Source organism: Propithecus coquereli, unplaced genomic scaffold (genome assembly GCF_000956105.1).
Source record: "Propithecus coquereli isolate 6110/MARCELLA unplaced genomic scaffold, Pcoq_1.0 Scaffold449, whole genome shotgun sequence".
In the NCBI taxonomy this organism is placed as follows: domain Eukaryota; kingdom Metazoa; phylum Chordata; class Mammalia; order Primates; family Indriidae; genus Propithecus; species Propithecus coquereli.
In genome coordinates this window covers 1,625,233-1,644,788 of record NW_012150274.1, presented here as the reverse complement: position 1 = coordinate 1,644,788, position 19,556 = coordinate 1,625,233, and the positions used below count along the sequence as shown (strand labels likewise).

General features: G+C 57.1%; 1 protein-coding gene across 2 annotated transcripts in view; it reads right to left on the bottom strand.

The window, feature by feature from the left end:
* Window positions 1–19,556, bottom strand: part of EHMT1 (euchromatic histone-lysine N-methyltransferase 1) — a 226,780-nt gene that overhangs the window by 11,842 nt on the left and 195,382 nt on the right. For both annotated transcript variants that reach the window (XM_012654816.1, XM_012654817.1), the window contains 9 exons: window positions 15,050–15,151; window positions 13,226–13,330; window positions 6,928–7,082; window positions 5,773–5,940; window positions 5,407–5,551; window positions 4,576–4,653; window positions 3,195–3,310; window positions 1,784–1,870; window positions 1,142–1,220 (listed from right to left, as the gene is read on the bottom strand). In XM_012654816.1, coding sequence (XP_012510270.1) covers window positions 1,142–1,220; window positions 1,784–1,870; window positions 3,195–3,310; window positions 4,576–4,653; window positions 5,407–5,551; window positions 5,773–5,940; window positions 6,928–7,082; window positions 13,226–13,330; window positions 15,050–15,151 — 1,035 coding nt within the window. The remainder of the gene's footprint in view (window positions 1–1,141; window positions 1,221–1,783; window positions 1,871–3,194; window positions 3,311–4,575; window positions 4,654–5,406; window positions 5,552–5,772; window positions 5,941–6,927; window positions 7,083–13,225; window positions 13,331–15,049; window positions 15,152–19,556) is intronic.

Genomic DNA, 19,556 nt, shown 5'->3' with positions numbered 1-19,556 from the left:
CGGGAAACACTCGGGTTTCCAAAAAACTTCACTAGGACCCTACAAAACCCAGAAAGTCCTGAGGACAAGATAAACTGGACTACAAGAAAAATAAGAACTTCTGCTCATTAAAAGACATCATCAAGGGAAAAAAGCCACACAGGGAAGAAGGCGCCTGCAGCACACACCAGTGACAGAGGAGCCTCTGCCGGCACACGTGCCACCGATGGACACGAGGCAAGTCGCCCACGGGAGGACCAGAACAGGAGGGCCTCCGTGCAGTGTGCACGGAACGCCGTCCCTCCAGGGCCCAGCCTCGCTGTGTGTGGACAGGAGCCTGAGCACCGTGACCTTCCGGAACTCGCCTCTCTTCACTGCAACACAAATCATCTCAGTTACTCCCTGAAGGTGACTGCAGGGGCCAAGGCCAGGTCGGCTGGGCAGCCCACGGGGACGCCGCCGTGACGGGGCCTGCCCGGCTTCGCCTGTTCTCCAGGGACATCGTCTACCCCGTGGTCTGGGGGCTGCCGTCAGAGACGAGGAAACCTCTCCTTCCCACCCACGGGCAGTGACTGCAGGTTTCTAGACAGGCGGTGCTGACTTCGGGAGCCGCGATGGGAGCCAGCCTAAGGGAAGGGCAGCGTGGAGGCTGGGATGGGTCAGCTGCCTCGGTCCTGCCTGGAAACCCCTGGAAACTAGGGTCCTGCTCTCTCCCCAACACGAGTCCAGCCCCTGGGGGTGGGGCGAGGGTGTGGGCTGGGGACACAAGGGACGCGCCGCTGTGCATACGCTCGACCCCGCCCGAGAGGAGGCTCCCTGCTGCTTCGCCCGGTCACTGTCAGACGCGCGTCCCCCATAGTTTCTCGGAGGCCTTGGGGGTAGCCGGGGCCCACCCTGGGATGGCCAGCGGGCTCTGGAGAACTGGAGCGCCACGCCTGAGGCCACACCCTGGCGCCGGGCGGACAGGCGGCGGCTTGCGCTCAGCCCCCAGCCAAGGGTCGCAGTTGACGGTGCCGTCCAGGCTGTGCCGAGCGGGGGAGCCCGAGCCCTCGCGCCTGAATGACGTCGCTAGGACTGGCCTTGCCAGGGCAGTCTCCCAGGCCCCACTGGAACAGACGTGTCCAAGGTTTAGCGCTCACTGCCAGCCCCTCCAAACGCTTACCTTGTTGTCGAGATCAAAAAGGTAAGAATCTTCCTCCCGAACGTCGGCTTCCGAGTCGGAGATGAGCTCCCCCACGTACCTGCAGAGGGAGGCGAGCACCAGGTGAGAACTGGCAGCACTGAACACCGCCAAGGACAAGCGTGTCGGCGCCTCAGTGCCTAAAACGAGAGAACGACGCCCCACACAGGCCACCAGCCGTTCTGGAGACTTGTGCCTGCGACTGAGCCAGGGTGTGACTTTAGTCCCAGAAGACAACAATGGCAACAGAGAGAAACGTCTGCGTCTCCGGCGTGGCAGACGGAGGACTCAGACGACTCTCCCCCGGAAGGGACTGACGATGTCAGGTGACATCTCAAAGGCACGCATGAGCTGGTGAGAGAGCGACCGAAGGAGGAAACCAGAGCGGTGGCAAAAGGCTGAAGTCAGCGGGGGCTTGGTTTGGGGGCACCCGACCGGCAGGCAGCTGGAGTGGCTGCCACCGGGCAGGCACAGGCCCCACAGCCCCCACCCGCATGGGTGCAGGCCAGGAGGGACACGCCTGTTCCCAGAGGGGCTTCCCGGAGCAACAGGCACAGGTGGGCCTTTGTCCCAGAAACGGCACATGCCGCTGGCAGACCCGGGGTGACCTAGGGACTCACTCACTCGCAGACAAAGGTGCCCAGTGGGATGTCCTGCAGGGACCGCACGCCCCAGCCCATGTCCCGCGTCCGATAGAGCTGCAGCCTTGCCCTGGAAAACATTGAGAGTGGAGCTGGCCCAGGCCACAGCCTCAGCCACTTGCCACCGAGGTCAGCAAAACCCAGCCATGGATAGGAGAGCATCAGAAAGAAAACTGGTTTGTATCTGACACGCTGGAACGTTGCAGGCGCCTCTCAGACGCGGCGCCTCACACTCTCAGGAAGCTGAAAGCCTGGAAATCAGCCTGGACACATCGACCCGTGACCTTGGCAGGTCACGGGCCCTCACTGTGCCTCAGTTTCTTCATCTGGGCCTAGTCCACCAGGCTGCCATGGGGACCAAGGGACCAGCCCTAGAGAAGCCCTCCCGCTGGGAGCCAGGCTGCTGCGATGCCTGTTGGCTTGGGCAGCGGCGTCCGCAACACAGACCCACACAGCCTCCTGGGCACTGGGCTGGGCGGCCGAGCAGCAGGGTGTGCACCGCGCTCCGCGAGGCCTCTGCAGATACTCTGAGGACCCCTCAGAGCCAAGTGCACCCTGTTTGTGTACGTGTCAGTCTACCATGTCCCGTGGGCACTGAGGGAGACAGAGCATCCGTCCTCCGCCCCCAGAACTTGGCGCCGCACAGGAAGCCAGTGTGGGCTGGTCGCTGGCACTCTGTTCTCCAGTCCAGCATGGACCAGGACCATGGAGGCCAAAAAAAACAGTCACAATGCTATGAAAATCAGCGTTCGGCTAAATTTACGGTGTGCGTAATTTTCCCCTGTAATGCGTGGACTTTAGGTTTTCTGATCTCAAGCACGTTCACAGAGGGACAGTTCGAGACCAGAGCCTGGCGCAGGAGCGAGGCGCCTGGAAGAGAAGTGAGGCCTGGCCAGTGCTGGGCGCTGGGGGAGCCTTGCTTGACCAAGAGCTCGCACGACTGAGGGACAAGGAGTCACGTGGTCTGAAAAGTGTCGGAACACTATCAACTCTGGCTGTTGGAGAAACATAAAGAATACAGAACGCTTAGAAAATAATTTGGGAATTAAAACAGAATTACGATGACCCTGATCCGCTGAAGAACGTGAGTGTGAACTCGGCGACAAAGGTAACTCCATGCCACGCCTGTCTCTGTATTTAGGTCAAACAAACTGACCGTCCGGTCCTCCTCTTGAGCCCAGTCTGAGTCTGTGGGAGCAACACTTGCAACTTACGGCACAGGCACGCTTCAGAGCATGGACGGCTCAGAGGTGAATCCTTGGTTCCACCCGAGCGCGACGCACACGCACACGCATCAGGCTCTGGCATGCCGGGGACGGCCCCCGCACTAACGCGCACTGTACGGGCGGACGCTGCCGGAGCAGAGCGTGGGGTTCTGCAGGAAGCACTCTCACCTGAGCCCGTTCTGCACGACGCGGTTCCGGCAGTTCCTCCAGCAGGAGCAGGCGTGGTTGCACTCGAAGATCAAGGGAGGCTCTGCCATGTTGAACTCCGGCAGCAGCCGGCCGTCCTGCGGATAGACGAGCCATCAGGGCCCAGGGGTGACTCACACTCTTTTTGAAGGAACTGACAACACGTTTTCACAAAGTGCCCAGTGCGGCCTCAAACTGACTTAAGAACGACGTTTCTTATCTTTAACACCTGAGGGAACACCAGGGTGAGACTACACACTTGCCGTCTGATGGGAGGCTCCAACCATTGGCCCTGCAGACGGTGGCTACAGAGCTTCCCTCACCCCTGACGGGCCGCCTCCGCCTGTCCTCTCAGCCCTGCTGAGGCCGCCGGCCACGGGGCCCTCCCCTTCCTCCAGGTGGTCAGTGCCTGCTTGACTCCCCCGCACCCTCGTCCTAGCTGCCCTGCAGCGCCCCAGCTCTGGAGGGACCCGGGCACCTGCCCTCCTGCCTGCGCCCCAACGCCAGGCGGGCACGGCCACACCAGGAGCAGACGGCACCGCGCAGGCCGCTCCAGCCTGACGACTCAGGGGCTGCTCTGAACAACGGGGCTTTCTTCAGTGTTTCAACACCCGTCCTGCCCGCCCCAGCAGGGCCTGTTCCCGAGGACACAGCACAGGATAAGCCCCCCGGCCACACACCCGCCTCACCCCTGCTCCCTCCTGGGGTCCCTCATTCAGGTGACAAACACTCCACCACCCACGGCCGTCCCCTCTTCCTCTAGAGCCCACCTTTGGGAAGAGTCTGCCTGATGCCTCCACTCTCAGCCTCCGGCTTCCGCTTCCACCAGTGACCTCTGACCTCTCGAAACCAAGAGCCTTCACACTCGTCTGCTCTGACGCTCTCTCCCTGAGCTGCACCTGGGCCACCAGGGGCCTCCTCTCCTCAGCCATCCTCACACCGGAAACTTCTAAGCCCGTGGTCTCCTCACACTGCATCCACCCACGCCACCCCGCCCAGCCCCAGCCTCTGTCTTTCCACCGGGCATCTCTCAGGCCACGCACACTCCATAAGCACAGGGCGGAGCTCACAGACCCCGGCCACAAGGACACTGACCCGCGGCTGAGCCAGGCCGACCAGCTGGCTCCCCCTGCCGCCGGCCAGGCAGCCCCAGAGGACTCCGTAGCACCCCTCAGCCCACGGCCCTGCCTTGGGGCCCGTCCCCTTCCTCCTGGGGCCACACCTGGCTCACCTCCACCTCCTTCCCAGAGCCGCTGGGACAGTCTCAGGCTAGGAGGGCCGCTCTGTGGTCTCCCCAAGTCCCGGCCCGCGGCACTCACCGCACTCACCGCGCAGGCTCGTCAGTGCACACAGGCGTCCTCACCTTATCGTACCAGCAGCGCATGCTGAGCTGGCCGCACATGCAGTTGCTAGAGGAGCAGTCGTCGATGCACACGCAGTACTGCGGACAGACACGCCACGTGGCCCTGTCAGCCGGGTGGCGTGTTCTGCTCCTCCCTCCCGGCCCAACCCCGTGCGGGGCCTGACGCTCTCTCCAGGACAGCAAGGGGGCGTGGGGCCTCTCAGGAAGAGGCTGTGGGGGCCAGCCGGAGGCTCGGGCCACGGAGACAGATGCTGCGGACGTGCGGGAGGGGCTGTGGACAGGACCCCGTAGAGGGACGTGGGGACGGTGGAGGGCAGAAGGAGCTAAGGAACCCTGCTGCCCTGGAGGGCAGGATGCGCCCTGGGAAAGGTGGGGAGGCGGCACCCACAAACCCTGAGCCACGGCCCCCAGGCAGCATCTGTCCTATGAGGACGGGCGAGGACAGCACTAGAGAACACATCTGGAACACGCATGGGGAGGAGCTGCATGGGGCCCCCTGGGCTCGGAGGCGGGAGCTGGACTGCACTGCGGCACCCAAGGCGCCTGGCAGGTGCCACAGGGTCCTCACCGGTGCCCAAGGAGGAGGCAGCGCCAGGCCAGGGGTGCTTGGCACTGCTTTGGGGCCGGCAAGAGCCCCTCGAGGGCCCTGGGCCGTGCACAACGTGGGACTTGGGACCCCGGTCCCGGCAGGATCTTTATCTGCCTTCCGGCTCTTTCCCAGCAGAGACTGCAGAGACAACAGGTCTTCCGGGAAGCCCCCCGGGAGCCCTCGCGCTTGGAGAGTGTGGGAAGAACCAGGGACCCCAGGCTCCCGAGCCGCCCCCCACCAACCTGCAGGTGGGTGATGTTCCTGTCGATGTTCATGGGGGAGGTCACGCAGCTCTGGGAGACGTACTTGTAGTTGCTGGGGCACGGCTCCCCGTCCACCGCGTTGACACAAGGGATGGGGATTCGCTCGTAGCCGCGAGCAATGTCTCTGCCACGGGAAAGGGCAGACGTCACCCTCCGCGGTGACAAGCTCTGCCCGGTGGGGGTGACACGGAGTGTGTGGCAGGGCACCAGAGAGCACCTAGACCCGACAGTGTGGACTCTGGCCTGGGATGTTTCAGCTTCAGAAGTTTCATTCCAAGTTCTCAACGCCCTGTTACATTATCAACACTTTGCTACAGAAGCGCCTTGGTTCCAGAACCTTCTCACCTGCTCACCGTCTTCTCCACGGGGACGGGCTTGTCGGGGGCCGAGTCTCGGAGCGCCTTGCTCATCTGCAGGGCTCCCCACACCTGGGAGTTGAGGCTCGCGCACTGCAGGGGAGTCTCTCCTTCCTTGTTTTTCAAGGTGACGTCTGAATCCCGAGAAAGAAAGAGGCTAAAAGAAAAACGTAAGCCAAGAAAACATTCAAGTCTTAACGTGAGAGATACAGAGATGAGATTTATAAAATGACTCCAATCACCAAAAATAAAGCGAACACTCTACTCATTCTGAAATATCTTTAACAGGTTTGCTCACCAATGATCCTACAAAGATTGGCTTTAACTCACCCAAAAACATTCTTCACTGCTCTCCCGCAGGTAACCAGTTGTTCAGCAGGAAGAGTGTGTCAAGAACTAGGGATGGTATTTGACTGTTCATTCAAATTCACCCCCAGGAAAAACGGGGAGCAGTGGTGGGGAATCGTGCATGGTCAGTGGCCCCAGGGCTCGATTCCAGCCCACGGGATCCAGGCGTGGCTGCTGTGTACGGAGCGCGGGCGAGGTCCCCATGTGGGAGGGCGCGTGCCCGCTGTGGGGGCCGTGGAGATAGCTCGACACCCGTTTCCCGGTGAAGTGGGGAGTCCCGAGGTTACAAGAGGAGGCAGCGCTCGGTCCTGTCCTGGGAGCAGTGGCCTTCCCCAGGAGCAGAACAGAGACTCCAGGCCAGGACCCTGACTGCAGCCGAGCACGAATGACTCATAGGAAAACGGTCTCAAGTTTAAAAAGGGCCCTGAGCTGGCACCGCCAGCGTCTCTGGCCCTGTCTGCGGGGGGTGCCCTCCCGGGCGGCACTCAGAGCCTCGAGGGCTCTGCGCGTGAGTCCCCCAGGAGCAGAACTGTCCCCGTGCCACCCCTGGCCCGCTTCTCGCAGCCTCCCAACAGGGTGTGAGATCTGAGACTCAGCTTGAGGTGTAACCTAAGAACTTGGGAATTTTTCGTGATGATCCCCCCCAAACCAGAAATAAACCACAGCCCATCTCAGGTGGACTGGACACTCTCTGCTGAGCGAACACCAGGACACTCTCCCACCCCAGCAGCACAGGAGCTGCAGCGACACGAGGGCAGGTGGCAACAGCCCGGCGCAGCGGCGGTGCCGCACTCACACGACACAGTCGTAGCGATTCTCCCGGGCAGCGATGTGCAGGGGCGAGTCTCCGTGGATGTTCACGGCGTGGAGATCACACTTGGCAGCCAGCAGGATCTCGGCTATGTCCACGCAGCCGGAGAACGCGGCCCAGTGCAGGCAGATGTTCTCCTCCTGGACAGAGACAAGTTGAGAGCCCAGTGACGGCGGTTTCCGGCCGGGAGCGGGCCGCCGGGGCTGGCGAAGGCGGCTGCCCCACTCGTTCACCCGAGGGGAAGCGTCAGGCGTTTAGCCAAACAGAAGGGGCTTCAGGGGTCGTCGGAGAGGAGCACCAGGTGCCCATCTGAGTTCTACAGGGCACTTCCTTTCTGTTTTATTTCTCCGTTATAGAAGTGATGTAATCACAGTACAGAATATTTTAAAAATAGAAAAAAAACCACCCAGAGTTATACCACCCGAAACACAACAAGCTAACACTTAGGGGCACTTTTTTCCACGTCAAAAATTACATTCATTCCCAGAGTTACAGTCACAGGATAGGTGATGCTTGTGTTAACGTTTGAAAAAGATGGGCACATTAGATTAACATTTTTCTTTTAAATCCTCTATAAAATAAAAAATTTTAAATAAAACAAAGAAAAGTTGGAAAAATATTTGGGTGACACGTAAAATATATATGACTTATAATTGCCCTGTGAGTTTATTTATTACTGTAATTCTGAAAAATAAATGTGCAAAGGATACGAAAATAAAACTTGCATAAGAAAAAGAGTAAACCTAAACACGAGAAAATGTTCAGCCCTGCCACACAGCCGGGAAACAGAAACCAAAGCAGCGAGGCAATATTTAACTCCATCGCACTGGGGATAAAGTGGCCGTGAGTGAAATGACAAGCGCACCCACGCTCGCTCCTGCCTGTCCCATCTGCCCCGACCTCCACCCGTACCCGCGGCTTCACCCGCGGCGCGCTCACTCCGGCAGGTGCCGTCCACGCCACGGACGCTCGGTCGTCACTTGCTGGTGATCAAACGGCCCCTCGACTCAGGACTTCCCTTCGCTGAACACCCCCCGTCCGTTTCTAACGGGATCTAACGCCACTGAGCACTGTGGTGCTTTTCCATTTCCGAGTCATTTCTCCAGGGACTGTGGGTTTGGAGGACATGAACGTGTCGCCACCCTGGGGCGGCCTCTCCTCCACGGCAGCGTCGGAGTGTGCAGGCTCCCTGAGGCCTCCCTCCTTCTGGAATCGTCAGTGATTGTCACAGACGCCATAAGCAGAGCTGGGCCTGACCGTCGCTCTGTTCCAGGGGCTACAGGCGGCTCAGCACCCGGGCAGACCCAGCGCGGCACTTGCGGCCTCTCCCCGCAGACCCTGGTTCCCCTGCATCTGCCCTAGACCTGTTCTCCCCGGGGGAAGCCTCAGCCCCACCCAGGGACCATCGCAAGGACCCTCTGCGGTCCTCAGGGTGTCGTCCCCAGGGAAGAACACTCCGGTGCTCTCACACAGTCTCCCGCCCAATTTCCACACTGTAAGGTAAAATCAGTGCTTTTCAGCTCAATGAACCTTAAAAAAGCTAAAAACAAAACAAAAGCAGAGTGGCCCTGTCTCTGCTGCCCTCAACAGCAGACAGCTCCCAGCCCCAAGCACAGGCTTTATTGCTTCCTCCGCTTCTAGAAGAGAAAATTAAAAGCAAACTCCTTTTGTCAACCTCAGATCTTTCTGGAAAACCTCGGCTTATCTGGGGCATTCTCCTCTGATGTTATTCTGAGTAGCTTTTCTCTCTCTGGTCTTTGTTTCTGGTTTCCATCCCGCATACATGCGGAAGTTCCCTGAACAAAACACTATTTCCTTGGGGGATTTTTTCTTTTTCTTTTATCAGAATGATTTATGACCTCGTGACCAGAATTACATTTTTGAGAACTTCCAGTTGCCCTGCCCTGGGGGTGTTCAACTGCCTAGCCTTTCTGAAGTCTGCTGCTGAGCCAACGGGACTGGCCCCACCGCTCCCGCTGTTACAACGGAGAGGACGTCTGCTTTCTGCAGAGGTGCCTGACGCAGACCACAGTCCCTGCGAGGTGGGCAGGAGGGCCTGGACAGACTCCCCCACGGCACAGGCAGGGACCAGGCTGGGCCCTGGTGCTCAGAACAGAGGCCAGAGCTCCCAAAGAGGCTCTGGAGACCAGTGGATTCCTGCCCGGGACAGCCAGCAGTGGTGGCCACGTCCTGTGAGGAAGTGCCCCGAAGCCAGGGCCCACTCCCCCAGCCAGGTAGGAAACACTCCCGGCCACAGGCCGAGGCTGGAGGACACAGGAGGGACCTGCCTCCGTGGCTCCAGACCCACCTAACAAATCTGAAAAGCAAAATCCAACATCAGACCAATTTCAAGTAACTCAGCTGCTTCCCAGAACAAAGCTGAAGAATATTTACAAGAGGATAAAAATCCCCAGCACCCTACAAGGTAAAATTCACGCCTTCTGGCATCCAGTCAGAGGCTAACAGCAATCAACGCAGCAGCAGGAGACAGGACCCGAGACACGACCCGTGAGGAGGAGAAAAAGCAATGGGTGGAAACCCAGGGCTGACAGGGAAGCTGGAATTAGCCAACCCGGTCGTCAGAGCAGCTGGTGTGATTGTATTCTGTATGCGCAGCACTTAAGACATGTTAGAAAATGTTCAAAAGACTCCAACGGAACTTTTAGAGCTGAAAACCACAATGCCTGAAATGAAAACATACTGGATGGGATTAACATCACAATCTGCACTGCAGAAGAAAAAATCAGTGTATTAAAAGCCACACCAATAAAAACCAGCTAAACTGAATTACAGGGTGAGAAAATAATTTTAAAAAATTGAAAAGAGCATCAGTGAGCCGTGGAACAGCTTTAAGCTGTCTGGAACACCCGTAACTAGAATACCTGCAAAGGGGTGGTAGGCAAAAAACACACTGGAAGAAATAATAATCGGAAAATCTCCAAATTTGACAAAAACCCTAAATTCACAGATCCAAGAAGCTCAATGAACCCTAAGCACAAATAAAATAAAATAACACCAACACACATTGATAATAAAATTCCTAAAATCTAGTGACAAAGAAAAAAATCTTAAAAATATCCATAACCAGGTACAGTGACTCACACCTGTAATCCCAACACCATGGGAGGCTGAGGCAGGAGGATCACTTGAGCCCAGGAGTCCAAGACCAGCCTGGGCAACAAGGTGAGACCCTGTCTCTACAAAAGATAAAAAAGATTAGCTGGGCGTGGTAGTGGCACCTGTAGCCCCAGCCAGTGGGGAGGCTGAGGCAGGAGGATCGCGTGAGCCCAGGAGTTGGAGGCTGAGTGAGCTGCGGTTGCCCCAGTGCACTCCAGCCGGGGTGACAGGGCGATACCCTGTCTCTAGAAAACAAACGGCCATGAGGAAAAAGGCGAGCTACATGCAGAGAAACAGAGACAAGGATGAGAAGAGATTCCTCGTTACTGCAAGTAAGAACCCAATGCTTAAAGCACTTAAAGAAACAAAAGGCCACTTAGAATTCTACATCCAGTAAAAATATGTTCGCAAAAATGAAAGCGAATTAAGGACTTTCTAGGCATTAAAAAGCTGAAGGAATTCGTCGCGAGCAGACCAAGACCACCAGAAATGTCAGAGGATGTGAACTGAGCAGCAGGAACGCGTGTCGGGGAAGGGAAGCCGCGTGGGAATGGCAGGAGCAAGTGAGGCTCTTTTATTAACGCAGCCTTTTTAAAAGATCATCGACTGTTCAAACAAAATAAAAACACGGTTACTGTGGTATTTAAGTCGTATGTGTAAGCCAAACGTGTCAGAGCATCAGCATGAAGTCTGGGAGAGGAGAAGGGGAAGGGGCCGTGGAAGGCTCTTCTGCTCTGTGATTTCAAGACCTGCTGCGAAGCCACATCCATCAGGACAGCACGACGACGCCGATGCCGGCGTCCAGACCGACAGTCAGCGCGGCAGAGGAGAGAGCCTGGAAGGGACTCACACGGATGCGGACAGAGGTGCACAACGACCCCTACGGAGCAAGGACGGCTTTCTCGACAAGCGGCGCTGGAGCTGGAGGTCCACTCAGACGCCACACCAGACACCAGAACTAACTCGTCACAGAGCACAGACCGAAACGAAAACCTAAAACCACAAAACCGTTATAAGAAAATGTCAGGCGATGATTTCTTAGAAAGAACATCACAAGCAGGATCTATTAAACAAAACCGATAAACTGGACTTTATCAAAATTAAATAACTTCTGCACTTCCAAAGACAGATTCGTAAAGCATCTCTCTGACAAAGGACTTGTATTCAGAATACAAAATAAAGTCTCAAAACTCAAGAATAAGAAAATAAACCACCCAATAAAAAACAAGCAAAAGATTTTACCAGATCCTTCACCAAAGACGTATGAGTTTATAAAAAGATGCTTACCGCCACTCATTGTTACAGAAATGAAAACTAAAACCACGATGCTATCACGATACACCTACTAAGGGGGCTAAAACCAAAAAGACCGGCCACACTACGCGTCAGGGAGACTGTGGAGGAACGGAACAGTGTCTAAAAACAAGTCAAACACACACGCTCACCGTGCGGCCCGGGTACTCTGCTCCTAGGTGTCGAATTGAGAGAAATGAAGGCAGGAATGTTCACAGCGGCTCAACTCGTAACAGCCCCGAACCAGAAACACCCCGAACGTCCACCGGCAGGTGCGGGATTAGCTGTGACTCGTCCACACGAGCAAACGCTCCGGGGCCACGAGAAGGGGCGGCTGACACGGAGGCGTGGAGGAGCCACAGAATCAGCTGTTTGGAAACAGCCCGTGGTGCAGGCTCCTTTCCCACGAAGCTAGAACAAGCAACCTAACCTGCAGTGGGAGAAGGCCACACACGGACGGCTGGCGCGGGCGAAGAGTGGCAGAAGGAAATTTCTGGAAGTGAAGGAGGGAGGCAGTCGCTGTCTTGATGGTGGTGACGGTTTCTGGTGTTGAAACTCACCCAGCTGTATGCTCTGAACACGTGCAGTCTACCCACCACGCGTTAACAAAGTGGTTAAAATAATGAAGGGTTTCAACACATAAATCACAAACGTGGAATCTGGTCACTTCTTCCATGTCGTGGGAACGGCCACCGGCACCAGAGCTGACCCACCGGCCCTGGTCCCGCTCTGCGCTGCCCCCGGCCACAACAGTGTGTGAGGTGGGGACCGCGGCCGCCGGCACCACCACCCCATCCCTGCGCGGGGCGGCAGCGTGAGTGAGGAAGCCACAGCCAGGTGACCTCTGCTGTGGTGACGCGAGACTGCGTCCCACTCTGCTTCCCGCATCCCAGCACCCTTCCCGCTGCCGTCCACCGCTCACGGCTCCTCCCACGCAGCGCCACTGTCCGCACACCGCAGGACAGACTCTGACGGGACGGGGACCAACCGCCGCCAGACGCGGAGGCCCCGGGCTCAGAGCTGCACGGCCGAGGACCGGCTGTCCCCTGTGGCCTGCAGGGGACAGGGCCCCCTGGGCCCCCACACGCGTGGCGTCTCACAGGGCTCTTTCAGACGTCATCTCTTCTGTGTCAAACCTGCCTCCTTCTTATCAATTTAACGAGTCTACTTGTGGCTGGACCTTCCATTCGAGGCTTCCGGAGACTCTGGGTAAAGGTGGGCGCACTCTTCGGGCTGACCCGAGGGCTCCTGCCAGCACGGGGCCCCACCAGAGCCCAGCTTCTCAAGGTCACACCCACATCCACGCTCGACCCTCCTGCGATCCTGCTGGTGCTATGGGTCCCTGAAGACCCTCCAGGGAATCCTCCCTTTCGGGGTAATCGGAGCCTCCCGCTGCTGCTCACCTGGGCTGACGGGAGCCGCCCAGAAGGACTGGCAGGTCCCACCTGGACCCCAAACCTGCAGCGCTCACCACCAACACCGCACCCTAACTAACAGTGCGGAAAACCACGGCAGGATCAATCCTTCTCCCTCCCCTAAAGTAGCGAGTACAGGTGGAGCCGGCGGTGACCACGGCCACATTCCCTGGGTCGGCAGCACGTGTGCATCGGCAGGAGGGAGCGCGAGGCAGCGGCCGTCTGAAAGCGCAGATCGTGCACAGGGGCCGCGTCGGCCCGGACGTTGCGCCCTCCGTTAAACCCAGCACAAAATAACCACAGGAAACCGCACTGGGCTGTGAGCCACTGACAGGAAGAGGTCAGAGGTGCCACCATGTGCTTGGGCTCTGCTTCGGAGAAAAAGGAACCTTCCGGAGGAGGATGCCTCCAGCCGGACGCTGCTCCCCGGGGCCCAAGATGCATGACGAGAGACTCACATTGTCCCGGATGTTGATGTCCGAGCCCTTGGACAGCAGCAGCTTCACAAGGTCCACGTGCTTGTACTCGGTGGCCCAAATCATGGGCGTCCAGCCGCCATCGTCCTAATTCCAAAAGAAGGAAACAAGAACCTGGCACAGCGGCAGAAATGAGCAATCTCAGTGACGAGGGGGCCCCGTGCTGAGGCCCCAGGCCCCGTGCCCAGTGCACACGGCTCCCTCGGGCCTGCGGGGCGGCCCCAGGATGTGGGGTCAGGCCTTGGTGCGCTGCCCCAGGTAGTTCATCGAGCACAGGATGAAGGCAGGACCGGGACCAGGTCTGACCAGGCAACACAGCCCCCACTGCCCTGGGGGGGGCGTGGAACTGCCGGTCAGCCCTGCCCACTCCAAGTCAGGTACCTCTGGGGGAGCATCTCCACACCCCTTAGCACATCTGCTCTAGAAACGCAAGCAAGGGAACCGGAAACGCAGCGAGCCAGGCAGGCGCAGAGCGCCAGCGGTCCGTGTCTATGGGACGCCTGCTTGGCGTCCCCTCTGAGTCCCCTTCTGTCCCGGACGACAGACTCCAAACACCAGAGCCAGCCTCAAAGCAGCAGTCAGGGACGGCAGAGACAGGTACACACCCAGGCACAAAGACCAACACCCCTGCCTCTTCTGGAAGGGCCTCCCCCAACTTTGCCCAAACCCCCCGAGCCCCGGTCCTGGGGAATTTCATTCAAGCCACAAAAAAGGTGACTTTTTAGGAACTGAATGTCATGTTGCCAGTTCCTAGTCTGGAGGCAAAAACTCAGCCTCCTGCCCAGCACCTCCAAGAGGGCCGCCTGCACGGCCCACAGTCCACACTGCTCTGCAGACACGCCAGCCCGCGATGACGCTCACTCTCCCCTGCAGGTCCCGGGGACACAGCAGGGACCACACAGCGCCACCACCCAGAGCCCAGCCCCGGGGGACTCACAACCACCCGACTAAATGGATATGAGAGGAGCGGAACACAACAGTCGGGGGTGCGTCAGACGGCGAGGGCAGGGAGGGGCCCCCCCCATGACCTGTCAGGGAGGATGTGAGGCTGTGTGTCTGGGAGCACTGCGCAGGGAGCTGCTGTTTCGGGCCTGTCTGGGACATCACCGTGGCCATGACGGCACGGGAGCCGGTATACAAACACCTCGCGGGCGAAGCCTGGCTCAGGACACCACGGAGCCCCCCGAGGGCGAGGAGCAGGTGTGGAGAAGGAGACGCGTCCCGACCCGACAGTTCACAGCAGGGACCCCAGTGCCCCTGACGCCCCGACGCCCACCCTCCTCTGGTCTCTGCAGCCACTCACTTGTGCAACAGACACCTCCAGGTGCCCACCTCGTGCCAGCCACTGACCAGGCACCACAGATCACGGCGCAGGTGAAACAGACCAGAGCCTGCCCCGTGGTGCTGGCAGCGGGAGAGACAGGCGGGAGGATGACATGCACACGTGCGCACACACAGACAGACACACACACACAGACACACACACACACACACACACACACACACACACACACACACACGAAGGCCAGTGCCCAGGACAGACCAGGCAGGGAAGGCGGCTGGGTGCCCTGGAGGGAGGGCAGGCGCCTCACTCAGGCGGTGCTGTCTAGACACAGAGCTGGTGGAGGCCGGGGCAGCCCAGGCAGACACAGGGCGAGCGGGGAGGGGACAAGAGCTTCCAGGGCCTTGCAAGCGAACCCTGCGGGTGTAAGTGGGAGCCGTGGGGCAGGAAGCTGGGCCGGGAGATGGGGAGGGACGGTGGCTCGGCCACCTGGCCAGAGTGGCTGAGACAGGGCGCGGCCTTACCTGGCAGTTGACATCCATCTGTCCGTTTGAAAGCAGATACTGCACCACGTCGTAGTGGCCTTTCTTGGCAGCCAAGTGCAAGCACGTGGAGCCTTCTGCATCCTGCAACATGAACGCCACTTAGGTCCAAAGAAAGCGCGCTCCGACTTCAGCGCGCAGGCCCTGCATGCGGGACCACAGAGGACTCTGCTCCCTGCCACGAGCGGTGCGGTCACTGCCCTGCTGCAGTGACAGGAGGCCCAGGCCACCCAGCCACCTGCCGCTCCTTCCGGGCCCCAGTGAGCTCACGGCCACACGGTAGGTTTCAAACAGTGCAAATGATTCAGGAAGAGCAGCCTCCGTGCGGCAGGGTTCACAGTGACCGATGGGGGAGGCAAAGAACACGGGTGAGCCCACCCAGGGCCCCATGGACCACGGCACTGCGGCCTGCCTGCCTGTTTCCGTGTCCTCTGGCTGCTGGGCAGGCCTTCTCGTGGGCTGTCAGCTCTGCGTCCTCACGGACGTTAAATGGATCGCACCGTCCAAACCATCTCAAAGCGGGGAGAAAACCACCCAGGGAGCTCCAGGAGACGCAGGAGAGCCAGCGCCACCCGCTGCACAGGAGCGGCACCGCCCGAGGGCTCCTCCCGCCTGCGCAGCACCAGGACCCGCGGACACACTCGCGCCATCCTCTCCCCATGGGTTTTCTCTCTCCGTCCCTGTCTTTGTGCTGATCACGTTTATCACCTTCCTCTCCCTCGCTCCTACCGTCAGCGCGGCAATCCTAGATCTTAACACACATCGTTAAGCTTATTTCTCGTCAAACGGTGTTTGCCGGGACACCCCTTTCTCCAGAAAAGCCTGCACAGGGATCCCCACAGGAGTGGTATCGGGCTCATCATTTTATCTCACACACCGTACGGCTGTCGGTCTAACAGTCGCCTTCCTTTCAAATGTCCTCGGTCACTGGGGTAAGCACGGCCGAGATACCCCGGAGGGTCCGCAGGGCTCAGGCAGACGCAGGCGCCCAGTGGGGCCGAGACTGGTGCTGCATCCCGGTGAAAGACACGCTCGAGGAGGGGGTGCCCCAGTGGGTGTGGCCAGGCCCCGGACGGGGGCAGAAGGTGGGGGCGGCAGAGTGGAGACCCCCATGGGAATGAGCCATGGGGGGGCTGGAGGGGTAGTGAAGTCTAGGTGCCCACGTGGGGGCTCGCGACACCACCCTCACGGCCCCGCCTGTCCCAGGGAAAACCCCACACAGCGCCCCGTTCCCAGGAGAAAGATCACCGTCCTGGACACATCGTTTACCATCCTGACACACCCGACACTCGCACTGTGCACGTGTCCACACCTGCTGGTCTTCCCTGTTTTTAGATTATCCACATCAACTGTCCATAAATTGTCCAACATCGCCTCGTTGAACATCCTTCTGCAATTCCCATTTAGCGTCACGTGGTATATTTGAGATTTATCTTTATATGTAACAGGCAGCCCTTGCTCATTTATTTCAGAGGATGTAAAACTATTTCCACTTTATACATTCCTCACTGAGGAACAGTCGGTTGTCTCTGACTTTTTGCTGAGGATGCACCGAGGACTCGGTTTCCCAGGTTACGTGTGCGAGAGCTGCACGGGCATCTCCTGAGCGCGGCTGCGTGTCAGGCAATGCAAAGCCTCAGAGCGACCGGCAGTGACCACTGCTCCCCAGGGGTCCACAATCCCCACCGGCAGCAGCCGCACGGAGGGGCTGCGGCTGCCGCCCATGACGGGCATCTCCAGCACTTACGTTTTATGTAATCCGATGACTACAAAATGGTATCTCGGGCTTGTGTTCAAAAGGCTGAGGACTCTTCCCCTTGCTTATCGGTCCCTTGTATTTCGTCTTCTGTGAATGGCCTGTTTATGTTCTTTGCCCAGTTTTGTTTTTTCTCGTTTGCGGTCGTTTTTGGACAGGGGTCTCTGCCAGCATGCCGCAAGACCCGCCCCAGCCTGCGACCGCTCCGCACGCAGCCTGTGATATCTTCTGTTGAACAGAAATTCTTAAATTTTAATGCACTTAACTTTATCAGTCATCTTTGTGCGTTTATATGTCTTGTTTAAGAAATTCCTCCTTGTACCCAAATCACCAAGATGATATTCTTTATTGCTTTCTAAGAGTTCTATAATTCTGCCATTTTCCTCTGATGCCCACGCTCACCGTCTGCACGGCACACGTCTGTCCAGCTTCCTGCTTTCACACCTGCGTCTGCACGTCTAAAGCAGCGTGTGTGGGACGGGGCTGGTTCTTGCTCTTCACCCAGTCAGACAAAACCTCTGCCCTTCCCTGCGGAGTTCGGTCTGCACCCCTGTGCGACTGCCAGCAGGGCCAGGCTACACCGGTCACCAGCTATTGGTTTCTACCTGTTTTAATTCCCTTTCCGGCATTTCAGTTGCACAAATTATTTTTCAGTATTTCATTTCACTTCCTCTATTCGCTTGTTTTTCCATAAAGCTGTATTTCTTTCCATGTTTTTTTTTATTTTATTTCTTTTACAAACTATTTGGGGGGGGGGTCTCCCAGTGAGGACGGGAAAACCTGCTAGACAGACTCCGAAAGCGCCGTCACGCTCCCTGCACGCTTTGGACCCCGCGATTGCCCATCGGCCCATGGCAAGCCCATCTCCCGTCCACGGGAAGTTGCAGCATGCGAGCCCACTGACCCGTTAGGCAGAGGCTCCCTGCGGGGCCGCATTTGTGCACGCTCTACCTTGAAACATCATTCCTGCTTTACATGGCCTCGTGTCCTTCAGAAAACTTGCGGGGAGAACTTCCGTGTTGGCCACGTCTCGTGCTTCTCCTTCATTCCCGGGGTTGTATCTTCCTTCCGGGGCCTGAGCAACCCTTTTAATGCAGACCCACTACTGAGTCTTACCAGCTTTTGTTTTAACAGAACACATTTTATTTCACCCTCATTTTTTTTTGAGACAGTCTCACTCTTTTTGCCCGGGCTAGAGTGCCGTGGCGTCAGCCTAGCTCACAGCAACCTCAGACTCCTGGGCTCAAACAATCCTTCTGCCTCAGCCTCCCGAGTAGCTGGGACTACAGGCATGCGCCACCATGTCCGGCTAATTTTTTTCTATATAGTTTTTTAGTTGTCCGATTAATTTCTTTCTATTTTTTTTTTTCAGTAGAGACGGGGTCTCGCTCTTGCTCAGGCTGGTCTCGAACTCCTGAGCTCAAGCAATCCGCCCGCCTCGGCCTCCCAGAGTGCTAGGATTACAAGCGTGAGCCACCGCGCCCAGCCTCACCCTCATTTTTGAAGAATATTTTTACTGGATATAGGACTCCAGGTTCACTTTTTCCTTTTAGGTGTTTTCTTTCAACACAGCAAAGACGTCGTCCCCCTGCCTCCTGGCCTCCGATTCACATGGGAGGTCAGTGACGTTTTATTATAAGTCATCTGCCTGTATATGTAACATTCTGCTTTTCTCTGGCTATTTTTAAAGATGTTCTCTTTATTGCTGATTTTCAACAGTTTAAGCATGACGTATTTAGGTGTAATTTTTTTTTTTATTGATCTTACCTGGAGTTTGCTGAGTTTCTTGGACCTGTAAGTTGCTGTTTTTCTCCAAATTTGGAAAATTTATGACCATTATTTCTTCAATGCACTTTTTTCCTACTGGGTTCTCTCTCTCCTGCCTTTCTGGGACTCTGAGTGTGCGTGGGAGACGTCTGATGCTGCGCTGCAGTCTGGTCTGCAGATCGGTTGAGGTTTATGGACCAGTCATCATTTCCACCCTGACCCTTCTGCCTACTCCATCTGTTGCTCAGCTCATCCGTGAATTTCCCACATCAAACATCTGCTCCAACAGCACCGCTGGGCCTGCAGCTCCCTCTCCAGCTCTGTCCCAGAGGTTCCAGCTGCTTCAGCAAAGCCCCGAACTCCTCCAGTCTCTTGCTTCTTCAGCTCGGTGGACCTCTGCTCGGGCACCAGCTGAGGCGAGGTTTGGAACTGTCCCCCGGCAGACGGTGGGGCAAGCCTGGAGCCTTCTCCCCCAGCATGAGGCCAAGGACCACGAATAGTTGTCTACAGCTAGTTACAGAAAAATTAAGGCTGCCACATCTCAAAAGCCACCAAAACCAAGGTAAAGGACTAAATACCAACTTGAAAAAACGTATTCGTAACATATGTGAATAACTATATACAAAAAATGTTGACTTTAACAAGAGCAAATAGTAAAGAACAACGCCCAACACTTGCGCGTATCCACCTTACCATGGACCTGTGATGGCACCTCAGGTGGGAGGCGGGTGCTCAGGCCCCACTGGGGAGTTTAGAAAGAGGTAGAAAATGCTTTGGAGATGTTTATGTTTTTTGTTTGTCTGTTTGTTGTTTTTTTGTTTTGTTTATATGTTTTGATCCAGCAATTCCACACCCAGAAATCTGTCCTAAAGAAGTCAAATATGTGCAAAAATTGAGCTATGAAAATGTTCGTTGAAGCACTGTTTATAATAGAAGTTGAAAATAAGATAAATATTAATCAATATG